General features: G+C 43.4%; 1 protein-coding gene across 2 annotated transcripts in view; it reads right to left on the reverse strand.

The window, feature by feature from the left end:
* Positions 1-15,858, reverse strand: part of THOC2 (THO complex subunit 2) — a 196,926-nt gene that overhangs the window by 121,396 nt on the left and 59,672 nt on the right. For both annotated transcript variants that reach the window (XR_013272430.1, XM_077478429.1), the window contains exons 13-15: positions 12,872-12,913; positions 6,835-6,965; positions 5,156-5,257 (exon numbers count right to left, since the gene is read on the reverse strand). Coding sequence is in view for 1 of the 2 variants with exons in the window: in XM_077478429.1 (XP_077334555.1) it covers positions 5,156-5,257; positions 6,835-6,965; positions 12,872-12,913 (275 nt within the window). In the remaining variant the exon portion in view is untranslated. The remainder of the gene's footprint in view (positions 1-5,155; positions 5,258-6,834; positions 6,966-12,871; positions 12,914-15,858) is intronic.

Here is a 15,858-nt window from a genome sequence, read left to right on the forward strand (position 1 = left end):
TTGTCAATTGCCTCTAAAATGTACTAGAGTTAGAAAATTAGCACTTTTCTGTAACTACTAACACTGTTCCTAATGAAACTGGTGCTTAATGAAGGAGCTAAAGATCTCATGAAGAGAAAAAATAATTGGTTCATACCAGTGTGCCATAGAAGCCATTACATTTTTTTTAGTGCAGCCTTTAAAAGCGTTTTCAGCTGATGTAGTCCCAAGTCTATAACTCTCTTATAAGGGGACAATTTCTGCCTCAGTGATAACAGTACTGCAGTAGTACACATATTTAAATCAACGTTTCAAAAAGGACTATTCAAAAGAAATTAAAATATTTATTGCGTTAAAAGTCAAATACTTTCTACTAAATCATCCCTGTATAAAGATTTTTAAAGAGGAAGTAAACCCTAATGGGTTTTACTTCCCTTTTTTTCTTCCCTGCAAAGTAAAAGCATAGTGGGCGAGTATGCAACGCAGACTAGCCCATTATGTGGCACTTACCTGCAAAGAAGCCCGCATCAATCCTCGCCCCTCTTACTTTCCGGGGGCCGCGGACTCCGGCTCTGTGACTGGTCAGAGCAGTGTGACATTACTCCCACGCACGTGTACTGGAGCCGTCAGTCACGGCACTCGCTCGGGAAGAAACAGCACGGAGGGCCGTTTCTTCACAGGGCATGCGCTGATGACATCATTGGTGCACGGCAAGGTAAATATCTCCTAAAATGGCACATGCTTAGGGGATATTTACATTAACTATAGGAAAGCCTTATTCTAGGCTTACTTATAGGTAAAAGTGCTAAAAAGGGTTTCACAAACCACTTGAAGACCCCTTTCACACCAAGGGCATTTGCAGGCGCTATAGTGTTAGAAATAGCGCCTACAATCTGCCCTAAAACAGCTGCACCATTGTGTGTAGTGGGAAAGCCCGAGGGCTTTCACACTGCAGTGGTGCGCTGGCAGGATGTCAGGAAAAGTCCTGCCAGCAGCTTTGTTGGAGCGGTGAAGGAGCGATGTGTTGACCGCTACTCCATGGGGCAGCGCTTTAATACCGCCGGCAAAACGCCGCTATTGTGGCGTATTGCCAGCGGTTTTAACCCTTTCTCGGCCGCTAGCGAGGGGTAAAAGCAAATCCGACAGTAAAACGCCGCTAAAAATAGCGGCGTTTTACCGCCGACACTATGGGCGGCGTGGTGTGAAAGGGGTCTAACTGTAACCCTAGTACTGTGCATTTTTGACTGTAAGGGGGAGACTGAAATCGGTCAGGTTTTTATTGTCAATGGGGGGGGAGAGGTCCCCTTCACGTTCCATTCTAGTGTCAGCGTTGTAACCAGCACAAGAACACAGGCACCCATTAGGTAGTTCTGTGTGACAACACAAAGCTAAAGTTAACACAAATGTCCATAGGGTACGAGTAATGCAATTTTATGTTCAAAACTAGGTTAATGCAGGTTTAAGAACAAAGCTGAAAACATACAAGAAAATTGCCACTTCACACATTATTCAGAGCTAGCCAAGAAGCCTATATGAAAAGGAGAGGCTACTAGGAGGAAGACCACAAAGCTAGATAACATAGTAAGACCCCATCATATAGCTGTACTTGATTGTTATAAAACCAACATTCAACAGGAAAAAAGGAATAGGTGAAAAAATATTTCAGCTCCCTATACTCCGATGGAAAACATCAAGTTTTCATTGAAGGTAATCTAATGTATTTATGTATTCATCCATTATATGTTCAGTTTGAAATGTTCAGGATTTTGACAGGTTTACAAGAGGTCAGTTCACAGAAATATGAGCTGCGACAGGATGTAATGGGTCATTGAGCTTTGTATTTTGCCTTACTGAAGAAGTCTGACTATGTGAATGTTTGATTAGAGGTCCATTAAAATAAATTCATCTCCCATAGATAAAATCTCTAAAAACAGAGGAACTGCAATACTCTTTAAAAGGACACTCATGAAAGGGTACCAGTCTACTAAAATAAAATATCCCAAAGACATAATGAGTGATGTATAATCAAAGCTTTGAAGCCTCAGGACCCAGCCTGGAGAAAAAAAAAAGTATTTTTTTTTCTTCTTAGTGTGCGTGTTTTGAACATATAAAAAGTTGCCTGTGTCAGCAGCACACTGGAGAGTCAGACCCCTATTCTCACACAGAACAGTGGTCCAGGTCTCCAGTAACCCAACAGCCTCCTGCACATTGTTGTTGACTGACGCACTGTGCAGGAGCAGTGTTGGACTGCAGGAGATGCAAAATACTGTGCTTTGTGAAATCTGCGATTCTGCTCTCCAACGTGCTGCTAACACATGCAACTTTTAGGGCTCGCTTACACTTCCTTTAAAATGTGGTATTTAACATGTTTTTAAAGCACTCTGAATGCCAATCAAAGCACACATCACTAAACTAAAATGGCAAGCTTACAGCCCTGTTCACATGTTATATTTTGCTTTGCTTCAAAAATTATACCCCATTTTGCTTTATTGGTGCTTAAAAGAAAAAAAAAAAAAAATCAAAGAGTTAAAGCGGAGGTCCACCCTAAAGTGGACCTTCCGCTCATCGGAACCCTCCCCCCCTCCAGTGCCACAATCGGCACCTTTCAGGGGGGAGGGGGGTGCAGTTACCTGGATAATCCAGGTAACTGCACCCACTTCCGGGACAGCTCTCTGCGGAAAGGGGCGTAACTTACGCCCCTTTCCGCAAGTGCCCGCCCCTTCCCGCAAGTGCCCCGCTGCCTGCTGGGAAACACACAGCTCCCAGAGGCAGCGGGGAGCGTCCTTATTGCGCAGCGTGATTCGCGCATGCGCAGTAGGGAACTGGGAAATGAAGCCGAAAGGCTCCATTTCCTGATTCCCATACCCAAGATGGCGGCGGCAGGACCCGACAGACGACCTAGCGATCGGCTTCGGGTGCCGACATCGCGGGCGCGCTGGACAGGTAAGTGTCACTATTTTAAAAGTCAGCAGCTGCAGTATTTGTAGCTGCTGGCTTTTAAAAAAAAAAAAAAAAAAAAACGCAGAGTCCCGGTGGACTCCCGCTTTAAGTAAGGTGATAGGGGAGGCATTCTTGAAGATGTGCCCTTGAGGTATGAGCCTATACGACAGAGTTAATAAATACTATCGATCTGTTGTGTACAGTACAACTCAATACATTTTCTTATACTGGACAGAGTGAGGAAGATCTGGAACCCCTGTGAGGTTTTTACAGTCATCTGGTGTTGTTATAGAGATTTCACCCCACTGACAATGGTTTCACTAGACAGTTAATATGGAAATATCTGCAAAAGGGACACAGACCTCAATTAAAATCAGACAGCAGTTCTAGCCTCTCTTTAGTAAGCTTAAAGGGAGCGGGTGAGTGAGAGTGAGTTGGTTTGTCCGTGTTGCTGTTGGAGATTTGCCTTTGCTTCCTTTCTGGTAATGCTTTGTCAGCAGGACAGACCGTGAAGGGAGAGCTTGCCAACAAAGCCCTGTGTAGCAATACAAACCAGGCATAAGCTCTGCTTCTTCTCCACTCTATCCAAAACTAAGAAAAAACATTTGGGCTGGACATGCGCTTCAACCTTTTTATTCTGTGTGCAAACTATTGTCCACACCAACAACCAACCACAACCATTCAGTTCAAGGAAGGAATAACGTTCTTTATGTCAGATTCTTTAAAAAGACTCCAATGCAAGATGATGGCTGCTAAATATTTAGCTCAGATAAATTTTACTGAGCATTGCTTAACAGTAAATGGACATACATAACCCCATGAAAAACACTGAGACTATTTCTACTCTTCTCCGTAAACCCTTACTACCCATTTTCAAAACACTACTACCAACACCTGCCATATTTGAGGAAAATAACCAAACGTCAAATCCTCCAACAACCAACTCTGCTGCATGACAGGGTGCCCAGGATTTGTCCCCACCACAACAGGCTGCTATTAACAGCGAGGATGCTCAAAAAAAAGCAAAAAAACATAAGGAATGACTTTTGAGTCAGATTCTTGAGACACTAAACTAAAGACAATTCGGCCCTTGGTGTCAAATAAATTTGTCTGTCCAGGGACCTAACTGACTTCTCCCACAACGAAGGATTGATCCATCGTACAGGTTCGGAGTGCAGCTGGATATATGCAACTGGGAGGCTACCCCCAGGATAAAGACCTCATGCAAAAAGGCAACTCATGGACTGGAGAATTCAAATCCGAAATCAAAGAGTCTGAAGTTTCTCCAGTGAAAGAAACACTCAACAGACGAAAAACAAGCTCTGGACTGCCGCATTCTTCAGAAGACCACTTACTTTTATTGGAAAATCACATCACAGCGAACAAGGAAAAATGGCTGACGTTTCGCACTAGCTGTAGTGCTTAATATATATTATATGAATAAGCACTACAGCTAGTGCGAAACGTCAGCAATTTTTCCTTGTTCGCTGCGTTTGTTGAGCTGTGATGTGATTTTCCAATAAAAGAAAGCGGTCTTCTGAAGAGTGCGGCAGTCCAGAGCTTGTTTTTCGTCTGTTGCTAGTGGTAATTGCCAGCACCTGTAGCTTCCCATCTGAAGAGACAGTTTACAGCCTGCATGTGTGCTCCTGGAGCGGCGAGATCCCTTCTCCTTCATATTACAATTTCTGAAAGAAACACTCAAGTGAGCTCTGTCCAGGACTAGACACCGATACACCAAAATGATGAATCATAGCCACTTAAACTGCCACCACGTTTGAAAAGTCAAAACCACATTGTCTGGCAGAGCCTTTGCCGACTACTCCCTCAACAGGAGGTTGTCCGAGTATCCCACAATGAAGATGCCATGAAAGTGCAACAGAGCTAAAACCAGGGCCAGCAGCTTGGTGAACATCCAAAAAAAAAAACAAAAAAAAAAAAACAGGGGCACCAAACAGAACATTGATTTGATGGAAAAATTGTGACACACTAGTTCTAAAGGTCCAGAGAAGCTGGAAAATCTCCCTGGTCAAGGTAGACATTCGACAGACATGATGATGGATTCCGTGTAGAATTTCTGGGCTCAGACATTCTGAGCTTTAAGATCTAACAGAGCAGATGCCTCCTTTGAGTTTCGGAACATTGAACAAGTTCATGGTTTGGCACACAACACTAAAAACTTTAGCTGCTCAGCTGAAAATAAAAACACTTCAAAAACCGATCGAAACGTTATACTTACTTCATAATATATTTGGCCCTTTCAATTGTTTGTGCTTTAACTCTGACAAGCAATGGGTGACTGTTGTATGTTTCATTCTTCCATTGCCCATACAGACGATACCTAAATTATAAATTAAAGATAAATCTATATTAAAGACAAGGCAACATTTTGTGAAATTGAAGACAGCTCTATGATGATGGAGTAGAAAAGTCCTCCATAAAATATATGTTAAAAATAAATAAACAATGAAAAAAAGATCATGGTTTTCCAAACCTGATTTTATAGTTACTGTAGGTAGTGCAAAAACAGCAAATAAGTACTAGTGTTAGAACTCACATTGCTAATGCCCATCTCCGTGCAGCAGTTGCCAATTCCCGTTCCGCTTATGCCAATGGGCATGCGCAGTGTAACCAACAGACGAGCGAGATCCAGAGCAAACATGCGCACTGGCGCACCCATACGAGCATGTGAGACTTTTTATCCAACACAGACATATTAAAAGACACCCCAACACCCTTTATGAGACCCGTAAAGTGTAATTTCTCCAATCTGCATTTTTTGTAGGATTCTGCCACAATCAGCAACATGCTCCAGATGGCACCATTCCATTGAGAGAAAATTCTCAGACAAAAGGTCTTCACCAGGCAATAGGCTACCCATTTCTCTGCGATTGTCAGCTCATCAGATTTGATCCTTTTCATCTCGCTAGGACTTCTTGAGTGCGTTTGAATGCAAAATACAATCCCTTCCCTTCCATTAACCACTGCAGGGTGTTATGCACTGACCCTTAACCCCAGAGATGGGGTTTTCTTTTAGGACCTCCCTGCCATACCTCCTGCAGGTTGATCCTGTTCTACTGGCTTTTAAGATGGCATTCTGCAGTGACACCAGATGGTTTATGGATAACCAAACAGGGTATCTATCCAGAAAGGTCTGATATGTAAATGGCAAATATTGAACAGTCCAACACTAGCAGAGAACTTAGACAATAATACACGTAACAGATGGATTTCACCATTTAAAAACATAACACCGACTCCCTCGGTAACCAGTGCATTTTGCAATCGCTGACCAATAATAAGCAGGTTATCAAAAATAAACACACTCCCTTTTTAAAACAGAAGCTATATCTGTGTCTGGACATTTGTATTAATTCATTTTTTGAGACCCCAGTCGCCTCTTTTCAGACATATATTTACAAGTGAATTTGTTCCAAAGTTGGCATTACAAAAAAACTGCTTTTTTTTTTTAATAAGGCATTCCAGTAGTAGTTGTGCACTCAACACCCTAACTCCAACAATGAAAACACCTTAAAATAAAAGTAAAATAAAGTGTCAATTTTCAAACTGATTTTAATGCACACAAGGGGCCCCTGAAAGCACACCAAATTTAGGACATCAGCCAGTCTCCAGGTTAGCAGTCTCCAATATCAGTGTCATTGTCTTCTCCTGCCAGTGCTAGTTTTCTTTGGTGTTGACCAAGATGGCTTCAATGAGCTTGAAACAAATACAAAAAAAAAAAAAAAAAAAAAAGGGAAGGAGTTCTGACTTGACGCACTACATCCCTATTCTGGGAAAGCGACTCAAAAATTAAAGTGAGGAGAGCAATGGCAGCCATTTCTCTCAGTGCGGGTTTCTATAATAAAATGTTTATACCAATGATAAAGACAGACGTGTTAATCTTTCATGCAAGCTTACCTGTACAGGTATGGAAAATTTTTAATCATGCCCCAGAGTTCTTCAGACATGCATGCATTTGAGTCCATTAATGACAATGATGGAAGTAACACCTGGTCTGTAATGCTTAGCAGACAGCTAAATAAAATATCCTAAAAAGGGAAATAAGAATTGTCAGCAGTGGAATAATAAAAATGCAGTGCACCTTGGATCACTCACATGACCAATATTATAGTTAAAGTGTACCGTATATACTCGAGTATAAGCCGAGATTTTCAGCCTCTTTTTTGAGGCTGAAAGTGCCCCCCTCGGCTTATACTCGAGTCATCGCTGTCTGCCCGCTCGATCAGCGTGTCGAGCAGACAGACAGCGGCCATTCTATTCAAAAGCCGCGCCTCCGGCTCCGCCTTCGCCTGTGATAGGCGGAACACTGAATTTCCCAGCAGCCTGTGTTCCGCCTATCACGGACATCGTATCATCCTCGTACTACGGACGAGGATGATACGACGTCTGTGATAGGCGGAACACAGGCTGCTGGGAAATTCAGTGTTCCGCCTATCACAGGCGAAGGCGGCGGCGCAGCTTTTGAACTTTACAATGGCCGCCGACGAAGAGGGCACGGGACGGCACGGCACGGGACGGGACGGGACGGGGGCAAGGCAAGGCACGACACGGGACGGATGCAAGGAGGCAAGGCACGGCACGGGACGGAGGCAAGGAGGCAAGGCACGGGACGGAGGCTCGGGACAAAGGTAGGCTGGACACACACACACACACACACACACACACACACACATGGATGGAGACACACACAGGGATGGATGGATGGATGGATGGAGACACACACACACAGGGATGGATGGATGGATGGATGGAGACACACACACACAGGGATGGATGGATGGATGGATGGATGGAGACACACACACACAGGGATGGATGGATGGATGGACACACACACACACAGGGATGGATGGACGGACACACAGGGATGGACGGACACACAGGGATGGACGGACACACAGGGATGGACGGACACACACACAGGGATGGACAGGCATGTCTCACCCTCGGCTTATACACGAGTCAATAAGTTTGCCAGTTTTTTTGGGGGTAAATTGGGGGCCTCGGCTTATATTCGGGTCGGCCTATACTCGAGTATATACGGTAAGTAAAAAAAAAAAAAAAAAAAAAAAAAAAAAAAAGAAGGGGGGGGGCGGGGGGATAGCGCGCGCACACACACACACACACACACACACACACACACACACTTCTTACAAGCGCAAAAAGAAAATGTGTTATTTTATAAAGAAAAGAAAAAAAAATACATTTTATATTGATTTGGTTTATACAGAGTACAGATTGAGCTCCTACACCCTGTAACCATACGATTTGCCTTATTTATAAAGGCAGCTCTTCCCCCAGATCTTCTCCCATTCCATCACGTAGGAGTTGTTGAATGAGGGTTTTAAATGTTTTTCCATCAGTATTAAAAAGTGAACCCTTAAAAAGGAGTTGTAAACCCTCAGGGTTTTTCACCTTAATACATTCTATGCATAAAAGGTGTAAAACCTCCTGTGATGGAGCTGCCCACCCCAGAGCCCACACTTTTACTTAACTGAACCCGGTCTTTCCAGCGACAGGTACAAGCACACCAGCTCCAGCCGATGTCTCGGGTCCTGATTGGATAGATTTATAGCAGCCTAGCCATTTGCTCCCACTGCTGTCAATCAAATCCAATGACTCGGGAGCTGGGGGAAGAGCCGAGTCCTGCTGTCTGCGTCAACAGACACAGCAGCAAGACACGGGACCATGCCCGCATGAATGCCCCGAAGGAGAGAGGCTTTCCAACAGGGCACTGGAGAAGAGGAGTCGTCAACAGTGCTGCTGAAGGTTCCCAGAAGAGGAGGATTGGGGCCACTCTGCAAAACCAACTGCACAGAGGAGGCAAGGAGGACAGGTTTGTTTGTTTTTTTCTTTTTTTTTTTAAACGAACCTTTAGATATCCTTTAAAAAGAATGACTGGCACCCATCCACTGTGAAAATGCATACAAGGATAGTGCGTCAAATGAAGGTAATTTAATTGTAATGTGTTAAGGATTGTCTGGGAGAAGTGCAGATTTGTAGATAACCATAAATGTACGACTTTTGGTTGAAATGTAAATTAATTCGTTTTCTAGGAGTACATCCCAAGATTTGATATTTATGACTACTTGAGTTATGCTGCTACCTTTGGGTGAATGGCCATGGTCAACCAAAAATCTTGATTTCTTAATTGTATATCATGGGACACAGAACTTGATATTCTTGAAGTCTCAAAGCACTGAAAGTGGTTGTAAACCCTTACAAACCACTTTGACCTACAGGTAAGCCTAGATTAAGGCTTACCTGTAGGTCCAAGAAATATCTCCTAAACCTACACGGTTTAGGAGATATTTGCCAAAAGATAGTCACCGCTGTCTATGACGCGAGTGGCGGCTTCCATGCACATGTGCGGGAGCGACGTCATCGCGGCTCCGTTGCATGACAGCGCCGGAGCAGCTAGACCCACCAAGAAGATGAAGGCTCCATACACAAGGGGACAGCAGTGACTTCACTGGCTCCTGTGTCAGGTAAGTGGCACATAATGGACTACTATGCGATGCATAGTAGTCATTATGGTTTACCTTTGCAGGGAATCAAAGAGGAAGTACACCCATCAGGGTTTACTTCCTATTGAACAAGGAGGGAGGCCATACACTCAACCCCACGGTCCTTCTGCACTCACTTGGCACTTTTATATTGTGGATTTTATTTTTCCACTGTCCTTTGGAGCGAGTGCCTGTATCATTGCATCTGGGTAGTCCTGCCGTCACATCCACCTGCACTTGATTGTTAATCTTCCACCCATCTCACTTCACATATTCTACTTCCTTTTCCTGTTCCTCTTAATGTTTTCCCATCTCTTCCCTTTTGGTTTCGTTTGGTCTTGCTTAATTGGCCTCATCTTATTAGCTCATCCTGTTTTTTTGGATTTATTCCATTTTTACTCTTCTTATTTTATTTTTATATACAATCTCACACTTCCACGTCATCACTCATTTCCACACTTTTGCACTGTCATCTTCACCTGATTCACTATTTAACCAGTCTTCATCTTGATTTCACATTTCCTCACCCATTTTAATCTAATTACACCCCAATATTTTTACTAATTTTCAATTACCAAGTGATATCTCTCCTAATGCATAACCTTTATACACCCCAACAGCGATTTGGTGAGTGATTGGCCTGTCTCGCGGTCCTTGGCTCCTCCCCGCCCCCTCCCATGTGTGGGTTTAATCGCGGTCTCTTTTGGTTCGCTGGTACTTGACCTTCCCCTGTCTGCGTTTAGGGTGTCTTGCCGCATTGCTTGGATTCTCTGGCAGATCATAGGCACAACAATCAGGAGGTTTCTTTCAGCTGTTATTAGTAAAAATATACCCGATTTTACCATTATATATGTATTTTTCTCTAGTATTTTTTGCTTGATCCCCCAGAAGAAGACCTCTACTGTTAAATGGTCGAAGCGCGTCGGGGTTCCTCAGTATGATTTACATACTTATATCATGCTATGTTTTCCTTTGTATATTTAACGGCTGTATTTTAATGTACATGTATTAGCCTTGCCTACAGAGCTCACGTTTTAACACAAATGCCTCTTTGATGCAACAATTTTTTTCTAAATGTATATTTTCTCAATTTCTTGTACTTTGTTGCTGCAATTCAAAACCCCACTGGGAAACTTCTCCATTTATGCCCAATAGGGGCATGCAGTGTCATCTCACTACCAATATCGCTCTCCATTTTATTTAAAATGATGCCAAGTCATGTGGGGACTTTTCTGGGTTTTGAGTGGATGTTAGTGATCATAGCAGAAGTTCAGTGTAAGAAATACACAGGAGAAAATGCAAGTTGACAAGGGGAGTGTAGAGGTGGGCGGGGAGTCTGACATCAACGACTCCACCCACCGAGCTCCGATCAACGGACCCACCCACAGAAACTGCAGTTTTTTGGGTCTCATAACAGACAGACAGAGGGAAGAAATTTGGCAGGTAAGGATACATGCAGGAGGCATGTATAGCCTTATAGAGAACCAATATGGCAGTAGTTTATAAAAGATGAGTGGGTTTACATCCACCTTAAGTGCCGGTTCACACTAGCACGATGCGAGAACCCTGCGAATCATGTGCGGGTTCCCGCATCGCTCCCGACACGCACGGCAGTTCACACTGCCATATGCGAACTGCTGGGGTGTGTCATTATATGTTAACGACACCCCCATTTCAGCTCACATATCGCATTGCGATCTGACAGTTCGGACATGAATCCGATCGCAAATGTGTGAACACACATGCGATTCGATTCTGGTCTGAACAGAAAAAAGGGTCCTGTGCGTGTTTGGACCGAATGCGGTGCGATATCAGCCATACTATCTGTATGGCTGACATCGCACCCGCACAGACATCGCATGTAATGTGAACAGCAGTGCGCTGCAAATTTCATGCGATGTCTGGCATCGCGCTAGTGTGAACCGGCACTAAGTGAGAGGAGTGATGTCCGAGTGGAGTCATGAATATTTTTTCCTATTACTCCTGTAATGTACGATTAAGAAATGCTTCTTTGAGTAGTTCAACCCGGCTATGGAAATCTGTGAATGAAGAGTGGTTTGAGTTTTTTCATCCACCAGATGGTTATTCATCCAAGTTCTATGAAATCAGACAGTTCCAAATAGAACAATTAAAGAAGAAGCCTCACTAGAATTGTAAAACCTTTAAAGTGGTTCTTAACTACTTGCCACCCGGCCAATGTACATATACGGCTGGGTGGGAGCTCTCTACTTCTGAGTTGACGTTCCTGAACGTCCATCAGAAGTAGGAGATCGCGTGTGCCCGCGCAGCAGTGCGATCCCGATGCGCCCGTGTCACACGGACACGGCACATCTCGGATCGGCAGGAGGGCTCTGTGATTGGCCCTCCTGATCACATGACGGCCGTGTCCAATCACGACCGTCATGTGATGTAAACAAACAGCCGGTTGCTAGGCAATTGGCTCCTCCTCTCCTCACACGGAAGTCATCGCTGAGGAGAGGAGAGCAGATCGCTGCAGTCGGCTGATGATCAGTGAGTATGACCCACTAAAATCACATGTCCCAATGATTATCTGTACACATATGATCACCTGCACACATATGTACTCGATCATTTGCGTACATATGTCCGTGATCACACAAACCAATTATTATACACTTAACCAAATTTTTTTTTACCAAAGACATGTAGCAGATTACATTTTGGCTTAAATTTATGACAAAATTCGATTTTATTCGATTTCTTTTAAAATGGAAAGAAGAAAATAGTTTTTTTTTTCAAATTTCCAGTCTGTTTTCGCTTATGTCACAAAAATTAAAAAACGGAGTCGTTAATAAATAACACCAAAATAAAGCTCTATTTGTGCAAACAAAATGATAACAATTCAATCTGGGTACAGCATAGCATGACCGCACAATTGTCATTAAAATTGCGAGAACGCTGAAATCTGAAAATTGGGCTGGGAAGGAAGGGGGCGAAAGTGCCCTGTATTGTAGTGGTTAAAAGGGGTTGTAAACCTTTGTGGTTTTTCACCTCAATGCATTCCAAGATGGTACTATTAACTACATTACTGTTCCACAACATGGAATTAGGGTCAACTGGTGCTAGCCACAGTTTCTCCACCTAAAGTGTTATTAAACCTTTTTTTTTCTCTTTTACCTTAAATTGGTTAAACCCCCCCCCCCCCCCCCCAAAAAGTATCCTACCCCTTTAAAGCATGTTATATGACAGTGCTTGTCCGGTGTCATTTGGCTGCCTGTAACACCTAAAAAAGCTGGCTGATCCTGCTAGTTTCTATCGGTCGACCCCTATATATTGTATGGTATGGTTACACATGGAATCCTAATTAGGGCTATAGGGAAGTTAGTATTCAGTAATGTTTAAAGCATGGCTAGTAGCAATTTGTTATTCCCCCCCCCCCCCCCCATTTTCCAAAACAGTACACTTACCATTTTTTCTTTATCTTCTCCTCTTCCTGCATCAGACTGAAACTGGAAACAAAAAGCCATAGCAAACAAATTACAAGGTTTGCAGTTTCTCTTAACTAGATGGACTAAATGCATGATGAAATACTACAAATTATAGAATTTTCCACTAAGTAAACAAACACAATTATCTATGCACTGAGAAATAGGCACACGTACAGCTTACAGGAGGTTATGAAAAGAGAATTCCCTATAAGAAATACACTGGAGTGCCTGGAGTTTTGCAGGAAAAATTAATGTTGTGATAAAGGAAAAGGGTCACAAGTGTAAAAGTAGAATACGTTTCATGGATTAAGCTTCTCACAATGCCAAAAGTAAACAAGTTTCCTCACAAAGATATTAAACATTTCATTAGTTAAAACTGCTTTGGTTACAAAAAAAAAAAAAAAAAAAAAAAACACACACACAACAACCACACACACAAAGCTCAGCCTGCAAAGAAAAGCATTGAACGCTCACCTGTCCCATTACCCATACAACCAAACTTAACGTTAAAGAGACAAACTTTCTGAACATTCCTTCACCAACACTTCTGGGAATGTTGAATGCCTAAGTCTCGACTACAGGACAAAATCTAGAGGTAAGGGATGGCAGACAAATCCTTAGGATCCAGCAGACTTCCAGGTATAAAGGGTACCAGGCCCCAGGTTGCACTCTATTGCTCCTTTCGCCGCCCCTTAGGGCAGCTTCACACTGGGGCGGTGAGTGTGTCAGCGGTAAAGAGCCTTTAGTTACAGTGGCACTTCACCATCGTTTTAGGGGCGCTTTTTGGCTGCTAGTGGGGAGCTTTAAACCCGGGTGGCCGAAGGTGTCAACGCCCATGTAGCACCGCGTGCGCCGGTCGGGAACCAGTAAAAAAAAAAAAAAAAAAAAAAAAAAAGGGGGGGGGGGGGGGGCGCCTTGGCAGACCTTTCAGTAACTTAACTCATTTTTGCCCTCATTCACATGCGCACCGGCTGTGTCTGTGCAGCCTCTGCATCCCCATACAATTGCATGCACGCAGCACCTAGTGATTGAAGCCACATGAACAAGCCATTTACACTATACGGGGGGTCATCCCTGCCAGGAGAACACACGGTAATTGTTGCTAGCCACAAGAGCAGGGAAGGAAGGTGAAGCCAGGATCCTTTGTAAAAGGATGGTTAAGGCTGAAACTTGCCCTTTCAGGGTGCTGAGAGCTAGATTCTGTCCAAGACCTGTTTGTAGGAAGGCCAGGCACAGTAATTCCTCGGATAGAATTAACTGCGCTTACACCAGGTGATTTAACATGTCCACGTACGATAGTACGTCTGTCTGGAGGTTGTTTTCCTTGCCTTCAAAAAAGAAGGAAACACAGACTCAGACCATTTAAGACTCAAGTAGAATGGAATAGAGCAGATCTGGTCTGTTGGGAAGAGGCCAGGGTTCTTCTGCAAGAAGACCGAGAATGACTTTGTACCACATTCTTCTTGGCCAGTTTGGTGTCAGATGAATCGGTCTTCCTCTCTTGCTTATTTGTAGGAGGACTGGAAAACTCCTCTATAGCCTGACAGACTTACATCTGTTGTAAGAAATTTCCAGCTGTAGGAAAATAATTTTCCCACCGTCAGAGTTGAAGTGGTGATCCACCAGGGAAAGGATTTCTTTGTTTAGGGAAAAAGCAGCATAGATAGATCCAGGGAAAGAGCCAACTCGTTCCATTCTGATAGAATATTTACTTGCAGAGCTCTTGAACGGAATTAGGCAAATGGTTCAGCTCAATTCAAGGAGAGCTGAATTAGACTAGAAGTCATGACGATTCTCAATGTGGGTTATCTCTTGAATCTCAGTTGCTTCGTATGTGCTTAGGCCTCATGTACACTGCTGCTGGTAAACAGACGTTCAGAGGCTGTCGGATGCTTTTTTACTCATCCAGTGTTCTCTTATGTGTACATGTACACAGGTTCGTTTAATGTCGATTTTATAGGCTTCTCTTTGGAGGCAAAAAAATTTGTTCAGATGCCAAAACTTGGCATGTAAACACAGCAAAACTGAGGTTTTTAACATGGGTTACTATCTGTCAAGTTAAATCATTCAGGAGAGGTTGTAAAAACGTCCCGTGTACATTAAGCCTTGAAGAAAGAATTCTAGATGCATCTAGAATTAGATCCAGATACTCAAGGTGAATGGAAGACTATAAAGCTATTTTTTTAAGCTGATCACCTAGCCTAAGGACTGAAGCAGCTAAATTGCCTTTTGGGATATTCCCAAAGAGTTGCAAGGGGATGAATTCTTCAGGAGATGGTCATCCAAACATTTTTGTTGCAGGGGATGCTCAAGATCCGATTTGTATCTTAGTGCAGACTTCGGTAAAATCAGTAAGCCAAATCGTGCAAACAGGCAAGGACATATCCGGGGGGAGTTTGTGTACAGAAATCCTCCAGATAGTCATATTGCATTTTACAGAGCACTACAACAACGCAGATTGAAAATAAAAAGTACATTTTTAACATGCAATCAAAATAGGACTAGGACTTGCAATTTCTATACGCTAGATTTGTCTATTTTTTTTTCCCCCCCATGACAGTGGAGTCACCCTTTAATGAAATGGTCACGTGCCTCACCAAATAGGTGTCTTCCTTAAAATGGCATATGTGCAAGGAGCCTGTTACAGGCAGGTTCTGCAAGAAGAGCAGAGGCATGGTAAGCACCCAAAGCAAGATTTGGTTCTCGAAGTAACATTACAGGCTGTTCCCACAGTGCGGGGTCCAGGTAGAGATTGCGCTGATCTGAATAAATGGCTTCTGTTGACAGCGAAGGTTGATTTATTGTTTTCCTAAAGAATTCTTCAAAGAAAATAAAAAACAGTAAAGTTGGTTTCTCTGGAAAGAGAAGGAAGGAGAGAGGAGGGAGAGAAAGAGGGAGGAGAGAGAGGGAGAAGGGAGAGAAAGAGGGAGGAGAGAGAGGGAGAAGGGAGAGAAAGAGGGAGGAGA

Source organism: Lithobates pipiens, unplaced genomic scaffold (genome assembly GCF_037356315.1).
Source record: "Lithobates pipiens isolate NorthernLeopardFrog02 unplaced genomic scaffold, aLitPip1_a1.2 Scaffold_1, whole genome shotgun sequence".
NCBI classification, from domain to species: Eukaryota; Metazoa; Chordata; class Amphibia; order Anura; family Ranidae; genus Lithobates; species Lithobates pipiens.